At 39.9% G+C, this 15,352-nt stretch overlaps 1 protein-coding gene across 2 annotated transcripts in view; it reads left to right on the plus strand.

The window, feature by feature from the left end:
* slgA (proline dehydrogenase slgA) overlaps nucleotides 1–14,928 on the plus strand; it is a 40,720-nt gene extending 25,792 nt beyond the window's left edge. Inside the window, exons 6-13 of one of the 2 annotated variants that reach the window (XM_028301304.1) lie at nucleotides 309–404; nucleotides 864–946; nucleotides 2,552–2,726; nucleotides 3,379–3,483; nucleotides 5,065–5,202; nucleotides 7,221–7,331; nucleotides 9,892–10,051; nucleotides 11,308–14,928. In XM_028301304.1, the coding sequence (XP_028157105.1) occupies nucleotides 309–404; nucleotides 864–946; nucleotides 2,552–2,726; nucleotides 3,379–3,483; nucleotides 5,065–5,202; nucleotides 7,221–7,331; nucleotides 9,892–10,051; nucleotides 11,308–11,513 (1,074 nt within the window). In that variant the 3' untranslated portion in view covers nucleotides 11,514–14,928. Of the gene's footprint in view, nucleotides 1–308; nucleotides 488–863; nucleotides 947–2,551; nucleotides 2,727–3,378; nucleotides 3,484–5,064; nucleotides 5,203–7,220; nucleotides 7,332–9,891; nucleotides 10,052–11,307 lie in introns of both variants that reach the window. The other variant, XM_028301305.1, reaches the window with a different exon arrangement.
* The last annotated feature ends 424 nt before the right edge of the window (nucleotides 14,929–15,352 follow it).

Genomic DNA, 15,352 nt, shown 5'->3' on the forward strand with positions numbered 1-15,352 from the left:
TTCGAAACCACATCTTTTTAAAAAATACCCTTCAATCTGGTCTTAAAAACTTAATTAATTTCAAATTACCTGTAAATTACGATTTTTGGTCGCATTGTAATTGAAAAAAGTAGTTTATTTGAGTTGACAAAATAGTGACGTCACTTGATTGTAGTGCCATACAAAATCTATGGGAGAGTTTCGTTTTGACAGTTTTAAAAAGTACGTCAATTGATTGGTGGTGTCAACATGTCTAACCTTGGTTAAATAAAGGATTTATTTGATCACTTATTAGCTAACGGTGTTCCCTTCATTCATAATTTCTCCAGCTACAACTGTCGGAGGTGATCATGCGCGCACGCAACTATATGCAGCAGATAGCCGGCGGGACCGGCAACGTGCTCACGCACCACAAGACCATCGAGGACCTACAGCGGTACTTCGGGGACAACAGCTCCAAGCCGGAGGTGCAGGCTTTCATGAGGAGCATCACCTCGGATAAAGAGGGGTAAGATATGGTTCATCTTATATTTTTTTTTATCCACTACGAGTAAGCTCTTGGCCTGTATCTCACCTGATGGTAAGTGATGATCAGGCCGAAGGTGGAAGCGAGCTTCACGCGGAATCCTCAACCACGGAGGAACTGGCTATCTTACGTCTTACCTCTAACTGCCGGAACACAACAATGCTGTTAACATTGTTGTTATGGCGACAGACTTAGGTAAGATGGTGGTAGCTAGCCAGGCGGACTTAGAACAAGCCCTACCACCAACCAAACCGAACAGAAAAATTTGCCCCCACTGGGAATCGAACCCGGGACCTCTGCGTCTGAAGCAGGTGGTCTTACCACTAGACCACAGAGGCGGTTTATCTTGATCATCGAGGATCTGCAGCGATACTTCGGAGACAACAGCTCCAAGCCGGAGGTGCAGGCTTTCATAAGGAGCATCACTTCCGATAAGGAGGGGTAAGAACTCTTTTACATTGCGACATGTTGCAGCGATTTAGTCGCGATGCAGCCTCGATATTTAATAGGTAACAGGCGCAAAACATCTACCTACACACGATACTAAAAGCAGCAGTACAGTCGAGCCGTTTGTATCGCTGCAAAAAGTCGCAACGTGTAAGCTTCCTTAAATTCAAATATTTATTTGCACAATTTTGGGGAAACATAATGGTCTTTTAACTAGTATAATAATAGAGCTGGAGGTGCAAAAGAAATATGATTTCGTGGGATTGAAAACTAAGCAGGTCTATACTCCTGCTAAATTGTACTCGCACACCGTAAAATCTCGACAAGGTGTACCGAGGTCTTCGTAATTCTATGTTCATAAGCTCAGGGAAGTCCGGAAGGAAAAGGTGCAAGCGAAAGGTTGTGATTTCAAATCCCATCTGATTCTGTTTTTTTTTGTCAAGTGAACCACCACCACGTTTATCATGGTGAATACCACTGCGCTGATATTATGATTTCGGGGTTCATTGCACGGGAAGTACATGGTCACAAGTCCCAGGTGTCGATATGACATCTAAATATAGCGTTTGTTGCTCATCATTCCGTTATGTCATATTCCGCGCGTGTTGCGTGGCGGTAGGGCAACGTCCCAAGACGGAGTTATTTCGACAATTAATCACTCTCACACTTGGCAGCGTTCCAGGATTGACGTGGATGATAGTAATCAAAAATTGCTTATCTATAAAATAGAGTAAGTATGTTAGGATAGGTCACTATGGGACTTATCAAAATATTCAAATAGAATCGAAATTAAAGATTTGGCATCATTCGCAGCTCGTGTATGTAAAATATACAGACATTCTTATTAGCTAATCGAGATTACTTCCTTTTAGTAACTATTAACACTCCAAAATCTGAGAGAAAACATTTTTCTTCTTCAGTTGCAAGTTAACGGTTGATATCAAAATGCACCCTAAGTGATGAAGCTTCTGTATTATTAACCTCTGTTACATCGTTAATTTCGTTTTTGTTAATGGGCTGCATATCTCGCTTAGCTCGCCGCCAGCCAGACATGGGTCTGACGTGTCTGTTCGTCATCAACTATGCAGACTGGATGGTACTTGACGTCCCGAGTGTCATCTCCAGTGCTGATACTGCGAAACTGACCCTTGAGACTCATTATTATTCTGCCTAATGCAATTTTTGGGTTTAATTTAAAATAAGCTACAAGGCAGATATAATTTTCTTTGTGTGTTATTTTGATTTTGATAGATTGTGAGATTTTATAGAGTTTATCTATATTCATGTTAACTATCTGTTTGTCTAATTATTTTCAAATTCGTATTCTTTTATGCGATAAGACGTCTTTAAGTCTTGTTAATTTTTACTTCAGTAAGGAAGCTGGCACTACTTTTTTGTCCAAATCGTTAAGAACTACTAGGTACTAAGAACAGTCCGTCCGTACCTGCATGTTAGTACTACTGAAGTGGTTTATCGAAACTTTTTTGTAAGAGTCGATGCTCAGATGTAAGAAGGAACGCTATGGTTGCCTTATGTTACTACTGTACTAAGATATTGTTATGACCTATTGTAAATGTAAACGTACCTCTTTCGTCACAGTATCGTTCATCTGTTCCCGTGGTCGAACATCCTGGACGCAGACATGGGCCTGTCGGACTCGTTCCGGGTGCCTGACCCGAAGACGGGCCAGATGAGGCGGCTCATCTCGCAGATATCCCCCAAGGAGGAGGAGATGTTCCGCAACATGCTCCGTCGGCTTAACGTTATCATCCAGGTAAATTGTGTCTTTATTAGTTATTTTTTTTAAGTGTTTCATAAATTTTAGTAAGATGAATTGATAGTTGGGCGAGCTGCTAAGACCGTTAGGTCTCGTTTTATTTTAAAATGTTGACCGATTCCATCTACTTGTCTTAAATATTGGCAAGAAATTGTTTTTCTATATTGTATAAAAATCACGCGTCCTATCCTTCGGTAGTAGGTTTTTAACATAGGTTTTGTTTGGCCTTTATGTTCAACCTTTGTAGCAAAAACGCGATTGAAGAAAAAATATCCAGGGTTTTAAACGACGATGATCATATTTACTGATTATGATAACTTCTCTCTGAGTACCCAGTTTCCCCAAAGTAGTGGTAGGGAATTCTAGATTTAGAAGCGTATACCTGTAAACTAATGGTTTATGGTTTATGGTTTTAGATTATATATTTTTCTAAAAGAATACAATTATATTCACTTATAAGAAAAATACAGAATACACTTTATAATAAATAAGCAGCAAGTGCACGCAACAGACAAGCTCGTTTCATTTATGTATTAAATGAAACTAGGTACAGAAAATAATGAAGTTAAAATAAAATAAAATAATAACAAACCGCTCAAATGCTATATTTTTCCAAATGATAAAATGAAGAATTTAATCATGATTGCAGGCAGCCAACGAGGTGGACGTGCGGATCATGATCGACGCGGAGCAGACGTACTTCCAGCCGGCCATATCGCGCATCTGCGTCGAGATGATGCGCCGGTACAACAAAGTTAGTACAGCTTTTAATACAGTACAAATACACTCAACATCAAATAAACCGCACCTTCCGCGACGCGAACTTTAAATATTTTCTTCTGACACAATTATGGTACCCCAACAATATTGGTGTTATTTGAAAGCCCAATAAATATCCTTAAAGAAAAATACATTTCATCTACTCTAATATTATAAAGAGGAAAACTTTGTTTGTTTGTTTGTTTGGTTGTAATGAATAGGCTCAAAAACTACTGGACCGTTTTTAAAAATTCTTTCACCATTCGAAAGCTACATTAACCATGAGTAACATAGGCTAAATTTTATTTTGGAAAAACATAGGGTCCAGGCGTCTACGCGCGCGAAGCCGCGGGCGGAAAGCTAGTTTCTAAATAAATGATTAACATATTATTATACCTACCATAAATGTGACTTGGAAATAGACCTCACTTTGGGCTCACCTCTGGGAGCAATTAGACCAATTTTATGGTTATAAAACCAAATAAAGATCTCACGTGTCCTCTTTAACAGATGGATAGCGATTAATCCCAACTTAACAGTTTTAAAGTCATAAAAAATGGCTATAGCGTAACTACCTATTTTTTGAATCAGAAATGACTCTGGATCCTTGTATAGACACATTTTTTGGGGGTAAAAACCTTTCCTTTAATGAAATGAAATTTAGAACTAGGCTTTCAAATGGTACCAATGTTGGTGGGAAGTGGGGATGCATACGTTTGATAAGTGCTTGTCGCGGGAGGTGCGATTTATTTGATGCCGAGTGTAATTTCATTTCGGAAGCCTAAATATTTCCTATTTCGCTAAAGGTTTTCGGAATGCAAGTATCGTTGAAAACGTACCTCTGTGATAGATAGCTTGTATCATGTATACCCGATAGATGAAAATGGATTTCTGCATACTACTGTAATGCACAAAATTCACTGGCATTTCAGAATCAGGTGAAAGTGATGATAAATCCGAAGGTGAAAGCGGGCATCACTTGGAATCCTCAACCACAGACCAACTTTTGATCTCATTTTGACATTACCGTAGGTAGTATGTATTTACAGTTATAGTCCCACGATTCTGTAACGTCAAAATTAAAAACTAAACCCAGTATTGATATTAGCGCCCTCCGGTAATGTCTTATTATATGGTTGTCCAACGTGGCAAAAATCCGATATTGACGGTGGCGCACCCTTGTCAATGTCACGGGACTGTTTAGTGCAGGACATCTTAAAGACTGAGTTGCACCATCTTACTTTAACGTCAAACGTCAAAAATCTGTCAAACTTCATACAAAAAGCACCGGTTATTGTTATAGTTCCAAAATACTGAACTTTCCTATGCATGACATTAACAGTGGGGCACCACCGTCAATACCTGATTGCTGGTTCCGATTTTTGCCATGTTGGAAACCATATAGTTGAACGATGGTAGCGCCCCCCTGTCATTGAGTTTGGTGGGACAGCTCAGCGTGGGTCATCTGTACGGTTAAAATTAGGTGGTGCACCACCTAATTTTAACCCACCCTTAATGTTGTCTTCTTGACGTACTTTTTATTTCTTCTCTAAAACCTCACATTTTTGTTGAACAGGAGAAGTTCCTAGTATTCAACACGTACCAGACGTACCTGAAGAACACGTACAACGAGATCCTGACGGACCTGGAGCAGGCGTCGCGGCAGAACTTCTTCTGGGGCGCCAAGCTCGTGCGCGGCGCTTACATTGAGCAGGTGAGTGCGCATTTTTGTATTGAACTTGGCACTCCTTTTTACCAGAGTAAATACAAAAAAGCAATTGGCAGTGGGCGGGGCACATAGCTCGTAGAGACGATGGCCGTTGGGGCAGAAAAGTTCTCGAGTGGCGACCACGGGCTGGAAGACGTAGCGTGGGCAGGCCTCCTACTAGGTGGACCGACGATCTCGTAAAGGTCGCGGGAAGAGCCTGGACCGTGCATTGTGGAAAACCTTGGGGGAGGCCTTTGTCCAGCAGTGGACGTCATTTGGCTGAAACGAACGAACGAACGAAATACAAATGAGTAGGTCATCTTCATAGAAACGCACCGAGCGCGGTTTGTGTGTGAGTGCGCCAATATACGCATGCGGCACGCACGCACACACTGACAAAATTCGGCGCAACCACGACTAGCTCCCCGCTAAATTTTCCCAGTGTGTGCGTGCGCGCCGCATACGTGTTGGCGCTCTCACATACAAACCGCGCCCGTGCGTTTCTATGAAGATGACCTACTCATTTGTATTTACTCTGTTTTTACCCACCTGCGCCAGAAGAAGAAAGAAAGAAAGATACATTTAGAAGGGTTATTTACATTTATGTATTGGGGAGATATAGCATTCATTGATTCAATATTTGTGTTTTTTAACAAAGCCAAGTCTCCAGCGCGTTTTGTCCTACCAATAAACAAAAACATCTTATCATTCAACATTTTTGCAGGCAATTTTGTTGAATGTTGACAATATGTTTTGGGGCAAAACAGGCGCTGGAGACCTGGCTTAACTTGTCAAAGTCAAAGTCAAAATTTCTTTATTTGTGTAGACTAATAAATAGTTCTTACAAATCGTCATTTTGCTCTTAAGGAACCTCTACATGTCTCATAATCTTTTTACCCTACCTTGAAATAAAGGTGGGTGGGAAACTATTCTAGATGAGACCAGTACAAGCTGAGCCGCTGTACTTGCGATGTAGTGTGGACGTACATTGAGCCTATAACAGTCACTTTCCTTTGCGACATGCAATTCTTTCGTGTTCGCCAACAAATCGAAAATAGAACGAGCACGAGTCAAACGCTCGAAACGCGCTCGTTCGAGACTCTATATGTAGGTCCACACCTAAACGAAATTTGTTTTCATACATCGCTCGTACTCAGATTCGCGTGGATGTTCTGATATAATAAATTAGTATAAAAATATTTGTTTCGGACCTCAATAATCCTTAATATCAAAATGTTGTATGTTGCAATGTGAAGTAAATATTCGCTGCAATCTTATACTAGGCGCAGACCATCGATTTTTCGCCGGCTGATAGTTAAGTCGGGCAGTTGATCAGTATGGGTGGGCATGTATGGAAGTGCGCACATTACACCGATTTGAATTGGCCGATTCTTCATTCAAATTAAGATCGGAACCAACTATCGGCCAACTAAAAATCGGTGGTCTGCGCCTAGTCTTAGGGTAATTAAGTGTGGACATCCTCGATTAAGTACTTAGGCATCTGTGCTGTGTCACAGGAAAGCCGCTCTTCCATAGCATAACATTGTACAAAACCTTGGTAGAATAGAATATGCATCTAAAACCCCTATACAAACAGTTTTATCTTTTTATTAGTAGGTATTCTTAATAGACGTAGTCTTATCATCCTTACCGATTTCCCGCCTTTTGTATTTATCTGTGCACTAATATTACTGTTTATGTATGTTTATCTAGACAATTTTATGCAGCTTTCTATTTTATTTATTTTACCAATGGTCCGTGACCCTCACTCGGCATGGGGCACACTGAAAACCAGCGCCGTGGCCTTCGTCACCGTGGGCCACGGCATATGCTGAGTGGGGTCCCGTTGCAGTGGGCATCTTGTTGGTGAATGGGTGGCACTGCTCAGTTTACTCCTGTTTTTATTTTATTTTTTTCTTCTTCCATTATTATGTGCCACTGTCATGTCTATGTAATTGCCTGTATTTGTGTGATGTCCATTGTAATAAATGTATCTTTCTTTCTTAAAATCTCAATTCCTGCAGGAGCGCGCCCGCGCGGCGGCGATGGGCTACGAGGACCCCACGTGCGAGAACGTGGACGCCACCACCGCCTCCTTCCACCGCTGCCTCAAGGAGATCCTCAGCAGGGTCAAGGTCAGTCGAGTAACAGTAGCAAAGGGACAGTAGTAGTGTGGGATTGTCACGCCTCACAATCTAAAACTTACGCACTCTACACGACCTAATTCAACCAGACGCAGGTTAGCGTACAATCCTACCTTAAAAAAAAATCTTTGGACAATTTCACACAGCGCCAGCTAGCCCCAAAGTAAGCAACTTAATGCTTGTGTTATGGGTGCTAGCTTAACGGATATACTACTTATATACTTTTTTTTTTAATACATAAATATTATACATAGTCACACTCAGACCCGTCACAGAAATTAAAATTCATCATTTCAATTTCTGCCCGGCCGGGAATCGAATCCGGGACCTCTCGGCATAGTAGCCCGTTCTGAACCACTACACCAAACGGCCGACATTACATTGTAGTTTTTCCCGAACACTATAATCCGGGCCTTTTCAATTCAAAACGAGAGTGAATAGGCACTTACAAGGCTCTCCCGCCCCCTATCTGAAACTTTCAGTGTTTGGCTGGTTTTAGTGTCACGCGGACTGTCGGTGCGCATCGCTCCGCACAGCCACGGTAATACTATCTATACAGTATTCCAACTCGGCCATATTTTTCAAATAAATGTCAACAGTCGCGCGGTACGTCACAGTATGACAACATGCGATAGGGCTGCCCACCTACAGTACCCAGTTTTATTACATCTGCCTACTTAGAATTTCTATCTTGTTTTGTGATTGTATTTTTTTATTTAGTTAGACAAACAAAATACTTTGTGAATGGAATAGGTTAAATATGTGTGTTGTTTTGTGATTAGTAGATTTAATTTATTTAAAACTACTTAAATAATTTTGAAACTTTAATAATCATAATGAGCTGTGACGTTAATTTCGGGCGAGCGAAGTCTTGGGTAAAAGCTGGTTTAATACAATATAGTCATAGTCATAGTCATAGTCATTTATTCCTTAAACAATAACATTATCGTATTGGAAATATTACAAAAAACATGAAAAATTAAGAAACGTCAACCGATATAAAATCACAAATTATGCAACACAGCATAAAACTTTAATTTTATTATTATAATTTTTATTTCAAATCATACTGAATAAAAATGAAAATGTGACTAGTTTTTGACCGTAAATGACTGTCAGTCAATTTCAATCAGTTTTGTTATTTTTAACACTTAGCTACCGACGTCCATTCGGCACATTCGCGACATCCCCGACTTTTGCATACCGAGCGCATACCGAGATTTGAATTTCGAAAGTAAATTCTCGTTTCGTCTGTTTATATGAAGTTACAATACTGTATGATATTATTACCGTGGCACAGCCGATCTGTATGAACTGCTAGGGAGCGAGCGGTTCCTCCGGACCGCATTACTCTAAAACGCTCCCTAGAAGTTCATACAGATTGGCCGTGCGAAGCGGGTCCACACCGGACGGTCCGCGTGACACTAAAACCAGCCTTTAACGGAATCTGTTGTGTTGGACGAAAGTTACGATTACGAGCATATACCTAGTATCTCATCACCGGCTCCTCCTACCGTTACCTCAAGGAGAACCTCAGCAGGGTCAAGGTGAGTCAAATACAACGGGACTATTCCCACCTCTCGTTCCCACCGCTGCAACTCCTGTGTAGCCAGGATCTAGCTTGACCACCAATAAAAACCCAACCAGTGAGGGTAAAGTTTGTTCCGAGGGAAAGTTAACTATCATTGGACCCGCAATAAAATTAATCAGAAGAACATAGGAGGTGTTCGTAGTTAAGATTCGACTTCTCTCCATTGCAAAGCGGATAACAAAGTCGTCAGTCTCCCGATCTCGCTCATGCGATATGCAATTGGTAATCTGGGTTTCTTTCCACCATGAGGGCGAGACCTATCATCTATAAAAAGACCGGAGTTTTTTGGGACTTGGACAGATGGCATAAGTTAGTGTCCTAGGGTACGCTCCACAATCTATTCTAGGCAAGCGCGACATACTTTCGTGGCACTGCTTCAGGCTATGGTTTATGGTTCCTACTTAGCTAGCTGATACATGTAGGTATAACAAAACATAGGTTGTAAGTTTAATGTCATCATCATCATCATTATTTCAGCCATAGGACGTCCACTGCTGAACATAGGCCTCCCCCAATGCTTTCCATGTTGATCGATTGGCAGCGGTCTGCGTCCAGCGCTTCTCTGCTACCTTTACGATGTCGTCGGTCCACCTTGTAGGTGGACGTCCCACGCTGCGTTTTCCGGTACGCGGCCTCCATTCCAGAACCTTTCTGCCCCATCGGCTGTCAGTTCTGCGTACTATGTGCCCTGCCCATTGCCACTTCAGCTTGCTAATCCGTCGGGCTATGTCAGCGACTTTGGTTCGTTTACGGATCTCCTCATTTCTGATTCGATCTCGCAAAGAAACACCAAGCATAGCCCTCTCCATAGCACGCTGTGCAACTTTGAGCTTCTGTATAAGGCCTATAGTGAGAGGCCACGTTTCCGAGCCATAAGTTATCACTGGTAACACACATTGGTTATACGTTATAAGTTTAATGTATTTTCTCTTAAATAATTCTGATTTTTTCCACCCACAGACTGAGAAGACAGGACTGGGCATAATGGTGGCGTCGCACAACGAAGACACCGTCCGCTACGCCATCCAGCTCATGAAGGAGCACAGCATCAAGCCCGAAGACAAGGTCGTCTGCTTCGGCCAGCTGCTGGGCATGTGCGACCACATCACCTTCCCCCTTGGTAAGTACCCCCTACACCACCATTAGTCATTGACGAGGTCTAGTCTTCTCGGATACCTAGAAAGAATGGGAGAGGATCGTGTGGTGAAGCGTACTTGGGACGACCAAGTGGCCGTCGACTCACACAGAACAGACCGGAGACTCTTATTGGTACATACCTAGAAAGAATGGGAGAGGATCGTGTGGTGAAGCGTACTTGGGACGACCAAGTGGCCGTCGACTCACACAGAACAGACCGGAGACTCTTATTGGTACATACCTAGAAAGAATGGGAGAGGATCGTGTGGTGAAGCGTACTTGGGACGACCAAATGGCCGTCGACTCAGGTAGCGCTTTAACCTGTGTGATCTCCACGTCGATTAACTGGCGACAGGTGGTGCAGAACAGACCCGAAACTCATACGCCCGTATTCACAAACATTACTATGAGGTCTCACAGTGCGCGTGGATGCACAGGATGACTTACGAACCAATCACAGAGCTCTATTCAATCATCATTCGAGCGTTCGATTTGCTGCTTCACTTAAGCAAGCATAACCATACATACCACCTCTGTAACATTATAGATGCAATAAAGAATTGAATATTGAGTGAATATGGGGGTTATTGTCGGACGCTAAAACTCACTTTGGGTCAGCTAAGTCAGTTTTAGTAGTCATTGAGATTTAGCATATGGGTATGTGCGACCACATCACCTTCCCCCTAAGTCCCTCCGATAGTATAATTAATTACGTATATCTTCTTCTTTGTTGCTACACTCTTGTTCCTGGTCGGCAGACCTGGTTTGACGGCGAACTTCACAATCCGTCGCCATTCCTCCAGGGTTGCAGCCTTTCCGAGAATGTTGACTAAGTTAGTTGCAAAGCTACTTGCCAAATGTTGGTTTCGAAGCGCTGGTAGGGCAAAAAAATTATGAGACATGTAAAGGCTCCATAAGAACAAAACTTTGAAGTTTAAGAATGTAGATGTTTGACCTTTTTTACCTGTACCCACGTGGAGTGGACCATTGACTGCGGTTGTGAACTGATCAGTCCAAAGAATAGATGAAAATTCTGCTGCTGCTCGCGTCCCTAAAAATAACCCTACTAAATACGCCAATGAGTTTCTCATTCTTCAAATTCGCTTTACAGGTCTGAACCGCAGCTATCAAATTCGCTTTACGGATCTAAACAGTAGCCTAATGGCCGCCATTTTTTTGCTTTTTTCGTTTTCCAGGGCTTCAATATCAAAATCTTAATAAATAATGTTTTTGTTGCAGGTCAAGCCGGCTACTCAGCATACAAGTACGTCCCATACGGCCCCGTGGTCGAGGTCCTCCCCTATCTGTCGCGGCGCGCCAACGAGAACCGCGGCTTCCTCCAGAAGATCAAGAAGGAAAAAGGCCTCCTCCTCAAGGAAATCTTCCGCCGAGTATTCACCGGACAGATGTTCTACAAACCAGAGGGCAAGTATACGCCAGTGTAAATCGAACTGTGTTACGGTGTGCTAGAATCTAATTTGCCGCGTGTCAATTCGAAGGGTGGACTGTCAACCAGTGGGCTGTATGGCGTCTCAATGTAGTAAGGTTGGAGTTTTTTACAAACTTGGCCTGCGCTGCCGTGCACCGGCGACGGATGGCGTGAGAAGTTTTATTTATTAGACATCACACTATAGTCATTGATATGAATTTTTGATAACAATGCATTTAAATATTTAACGGAATTCAAACAAATTCGCAATTTAAATTTTTGTTGATTTGTTCATAAATTAATTTAATTTATTAATTATTCAATAAAAATGTTTATAATTGGGACGCCATAGTCATGAATGACTGACGTTTTATACGTGGAAAAGAGACGCAGGATGCGTTCGTCTCTGTCGTTTACAGTGTTGTCAGATGCTTCGTTCAGTATTGTTTACTATAAAAAATATTATTTATGATTTTTGTCAACGCTTATTCGTGTAGTGTAAATTTAGATCGCCATTTAAAGTTGATGTTAAATTTAATAATAGTCATTGTGTTTTAACATTACGTCCATTATACAATAATTATGTCATTTGATAATATTTGTTGAGGTTGCATTTTGTGAATAATTTAATTGAGCAACCTGATAACGGTATTGTAACGGTCACTAATAAATAACTTGAAATAATTTCTAGGATGCCATTGTAATATGAAGTTTTCGTATTTCAATGCACACAGATTTCAACTTGGCTGGAAAACTGCCGTGCGCCCGTTTTGTGAAAGTATCTTTATTTGCCGAAGTTTTATTTTGGACAATAATGATATAGAGTAATAGGTACACGGTTTTAGGGATTTGAAGTACTCGTAATGTAAAAAGTTGTTGGTCGAATGATTAAATCGTTAGTAAAATTATAGGGAATGTGATTGCGAGTCTCACTAATGCTTCAACCACACCAACGCGTGTAGATCGCCATAGTCGGCGCGATCAAAGGCCAATGACAGGTAGCGTGACCCATGACAGTCCACGCGACCTGAACATTGACTTTAGCTCGGTCAGGTTAAACCGCATTAAAGGCAAAATTACGGCAATATTCTATTGTCTCCAAAGACTAAAATGCCCTAATAGTAACGCCTATACATTCGTGAGACCATAGAGTTAGGCGGAAAAAGTTTTCTTTTTCGTAGCTCATAATGTGGCAAAGGAATAACATTTTTATTCGTCTTTTATTCTCGATTCTTGTGCCATGGAGATAATCTCGAAATAGAAAAAAATGCGGATTAGTGATTTTCGATGCTGAAAATTTGTTTTTTTTTTATCCACAACGAGGAAGCTCTTGGCCTGTATCTCATCTGATGGTAAGTGATGATCAGGCCGAAGGTGGAAGCCAGCTTCACCCCGAAACTTAACCACAGAGGAACTGGCTGTCTTACCTCAAACGGCCGGAACACAACAATGCTGTTAACATTGTTGTTATGGCGACAGACTTGTGACGGGCGGTGTTAAATCGGTAAGACTCGATTTTCACACGAAAATACTTACCATATTTTCTATTTTTCGAGATGTTCTATTGTTCGAGAATCGAAGTTAGGCAGAATCTCTAGTTTGGACGTGTCGTCTCTGTAATCGTATCTACTCAATTTACTTACAAATGAGCATTTTTATAATATTTTTTGAAAGTGGTTCGTTATTTGCATTTTACACTACGTTATTAATTCTCTAAGAGATCTGACTATTTATTTGTGTACACCTGAGTCTCAAAGTTTAATCTAAACTTTAAAGAGTTATAAGAGTTGAATACTTAGTTATAATCAATGTAAATATGTACCCTCAAAATTTAAAATTATCAATACTTTTGCCGAGTGTCTTAATATCTATTAATTTACATGTTTTATAACTCTTTAGATTTAGTTAGACTGTATTTTAATCTCATAGATCTCGAGTTGATATGCCAAGCACGAAAACTAGTTAGAATTTTCCCAAAATCCCCCCTAATGTGTTCACGTTGGGGACGATTGGGAATAATATTCACGGAGCAAAAGTTAAAATACCATTTGAACAGCTAGTCCTCGTGTTTGGCGTGCTGAGTGTATCCTGTCTTTGTCTAGTCGAGCTTAAACTTTAACGCCAAAACAGTTTTCTTCTCAGAAAACTGCATTTTGGAAAGACCTTTACTCGACTGCATTCGATGGTCGTGATATTACTGTGGTCAGTTCCTACACTTATTTAGGTTTATGGATTGATTTTACCGTCACAAAACGTTGATATTAAAATGCTGCTTAGTTTGATATTCTAATTTAGGCGATTTAAAAGATCAATTTAGCTTTATTAAGCAGACTAAACGCAGTTAACGCTACACAGAATCACTAGATAGTTTACTATCAATCTTATAAATTATCAGGATATCAAACTAGGTGAAGTAAGAAGATCGATATTAATAAACGTAGCTGCGAATTGGACGCTATCATTTTTTAAATCTGACCATGTTTATAATGACGTTTAATTATTATTAGTTCAGTCAGTCATAACTTCACTGTTTTCTAGTTCTTTTAAAAAATCAGTCACGGCGTAACACGACCACAGAAGAAAATGTTTTTACTGAATAGAACTAGACTGGACTGATGAAGTGACTTGCTCAAAAAAAAAAACATTTTGAAAGCGTCCAAAGCCAGTTATGGATATGGATAAAACTATTGTCACTACTGTATTACTAAATTATCGTGAGTTCGTTGTACGTTTAGTTCCAATTGTATTTTGTTTTAGAACAATGTTATTACTTCTTATTTTAATTTATAAGCGATTTATAGTTTTCATTATCTTCGCTAATTAATTATGTGATGCTATTTTTAGATTATTTTACGAATAGACTTTTAATAAAGACAAGGCTCGTTTTGATGATTTTCTTTTATTTTATTCCTTTATATCCTGTTTTTATACTTATGTATGAATGTTTTATTTTCACAAGTTTCCTTTCGCGACATATCATTTTTAATCGACTTTACCAATATAATTAATAAATGCCTTATGTTTTACTTCTCTTTTATTTCAATGAAATATGCGAATATGAATTCGTTTTGTTCTTAAAATTTGCTTGCATTGAAATATGCTTGCATGACGGTAGACTGTAAAATGTATGTATAAAAATGACAATCATTTAATTTTATTATAAGCCTATTATTCCCATATGCCTCCCCAGAGATAAACCAAGTGGTGGCATTTGGGAATGAAGGCTAAGATGACATTTTTTGGTTCAAAAATGAATTAGTAGTTATGTAACGACTTATAAAATAAGGCATAGTCAAGTAGATATAAACAAACAATAGGTAAACATTTACCATACCTACGTTTTCTTGTAGATTAGGGGCATTTGCTACTTTAACTTTACACTGAAATGAAATTGACGATTTGGAGGCATAGTTGACGAAAATTATATCAGACAATAATATATTCGTGTATGTATGTTAACTAAATTGTATGTATATGGGTCTGCATTACTACTTATCATACGCCCTCTTTCTAAGTCGTAGATTTTTGCTTGCCACAAACGAGTAACAATATAAGATCCTACAATAAACAAAAAAAAGTAGAATGCGTTTCATCGGTGTTTCTTGTGTTTGAAACCAAATCATATCCGAATTATTTAAATACTAACACAATTCCCTTGTTTCGCTTGTTATAAGTCATAATAATTGTAATCGGATAAAAATATAAATTAAAAAAGAAACTTCAATAAATAACGAATGAATAATAACTTAAGCTATAATAATAATCCATTGCAAGCATAATATTCACAAAAAATTTATCTATGTATGTATGTTTTTAAAGGTATTTAACAGCAGCAAGCACAATCATTGACGATGA

Source organism: Ostrinia furnacalis, unplaced genomic scaffold, assembly GCF_004193835.3.
Source record: "Ostrinia furnacalis isolate ACB-3 unplaced genomic scaffold, ASM419383v2 OfSCF0912, whole genome shotgun sequence".
NCBI classification, from domain to species: Eukaryota; Metazoa; Arthropoda; class Insecta; order Lepidoptera; family Crambidae; genus Ostrinia; species Ostrinia furnacalis.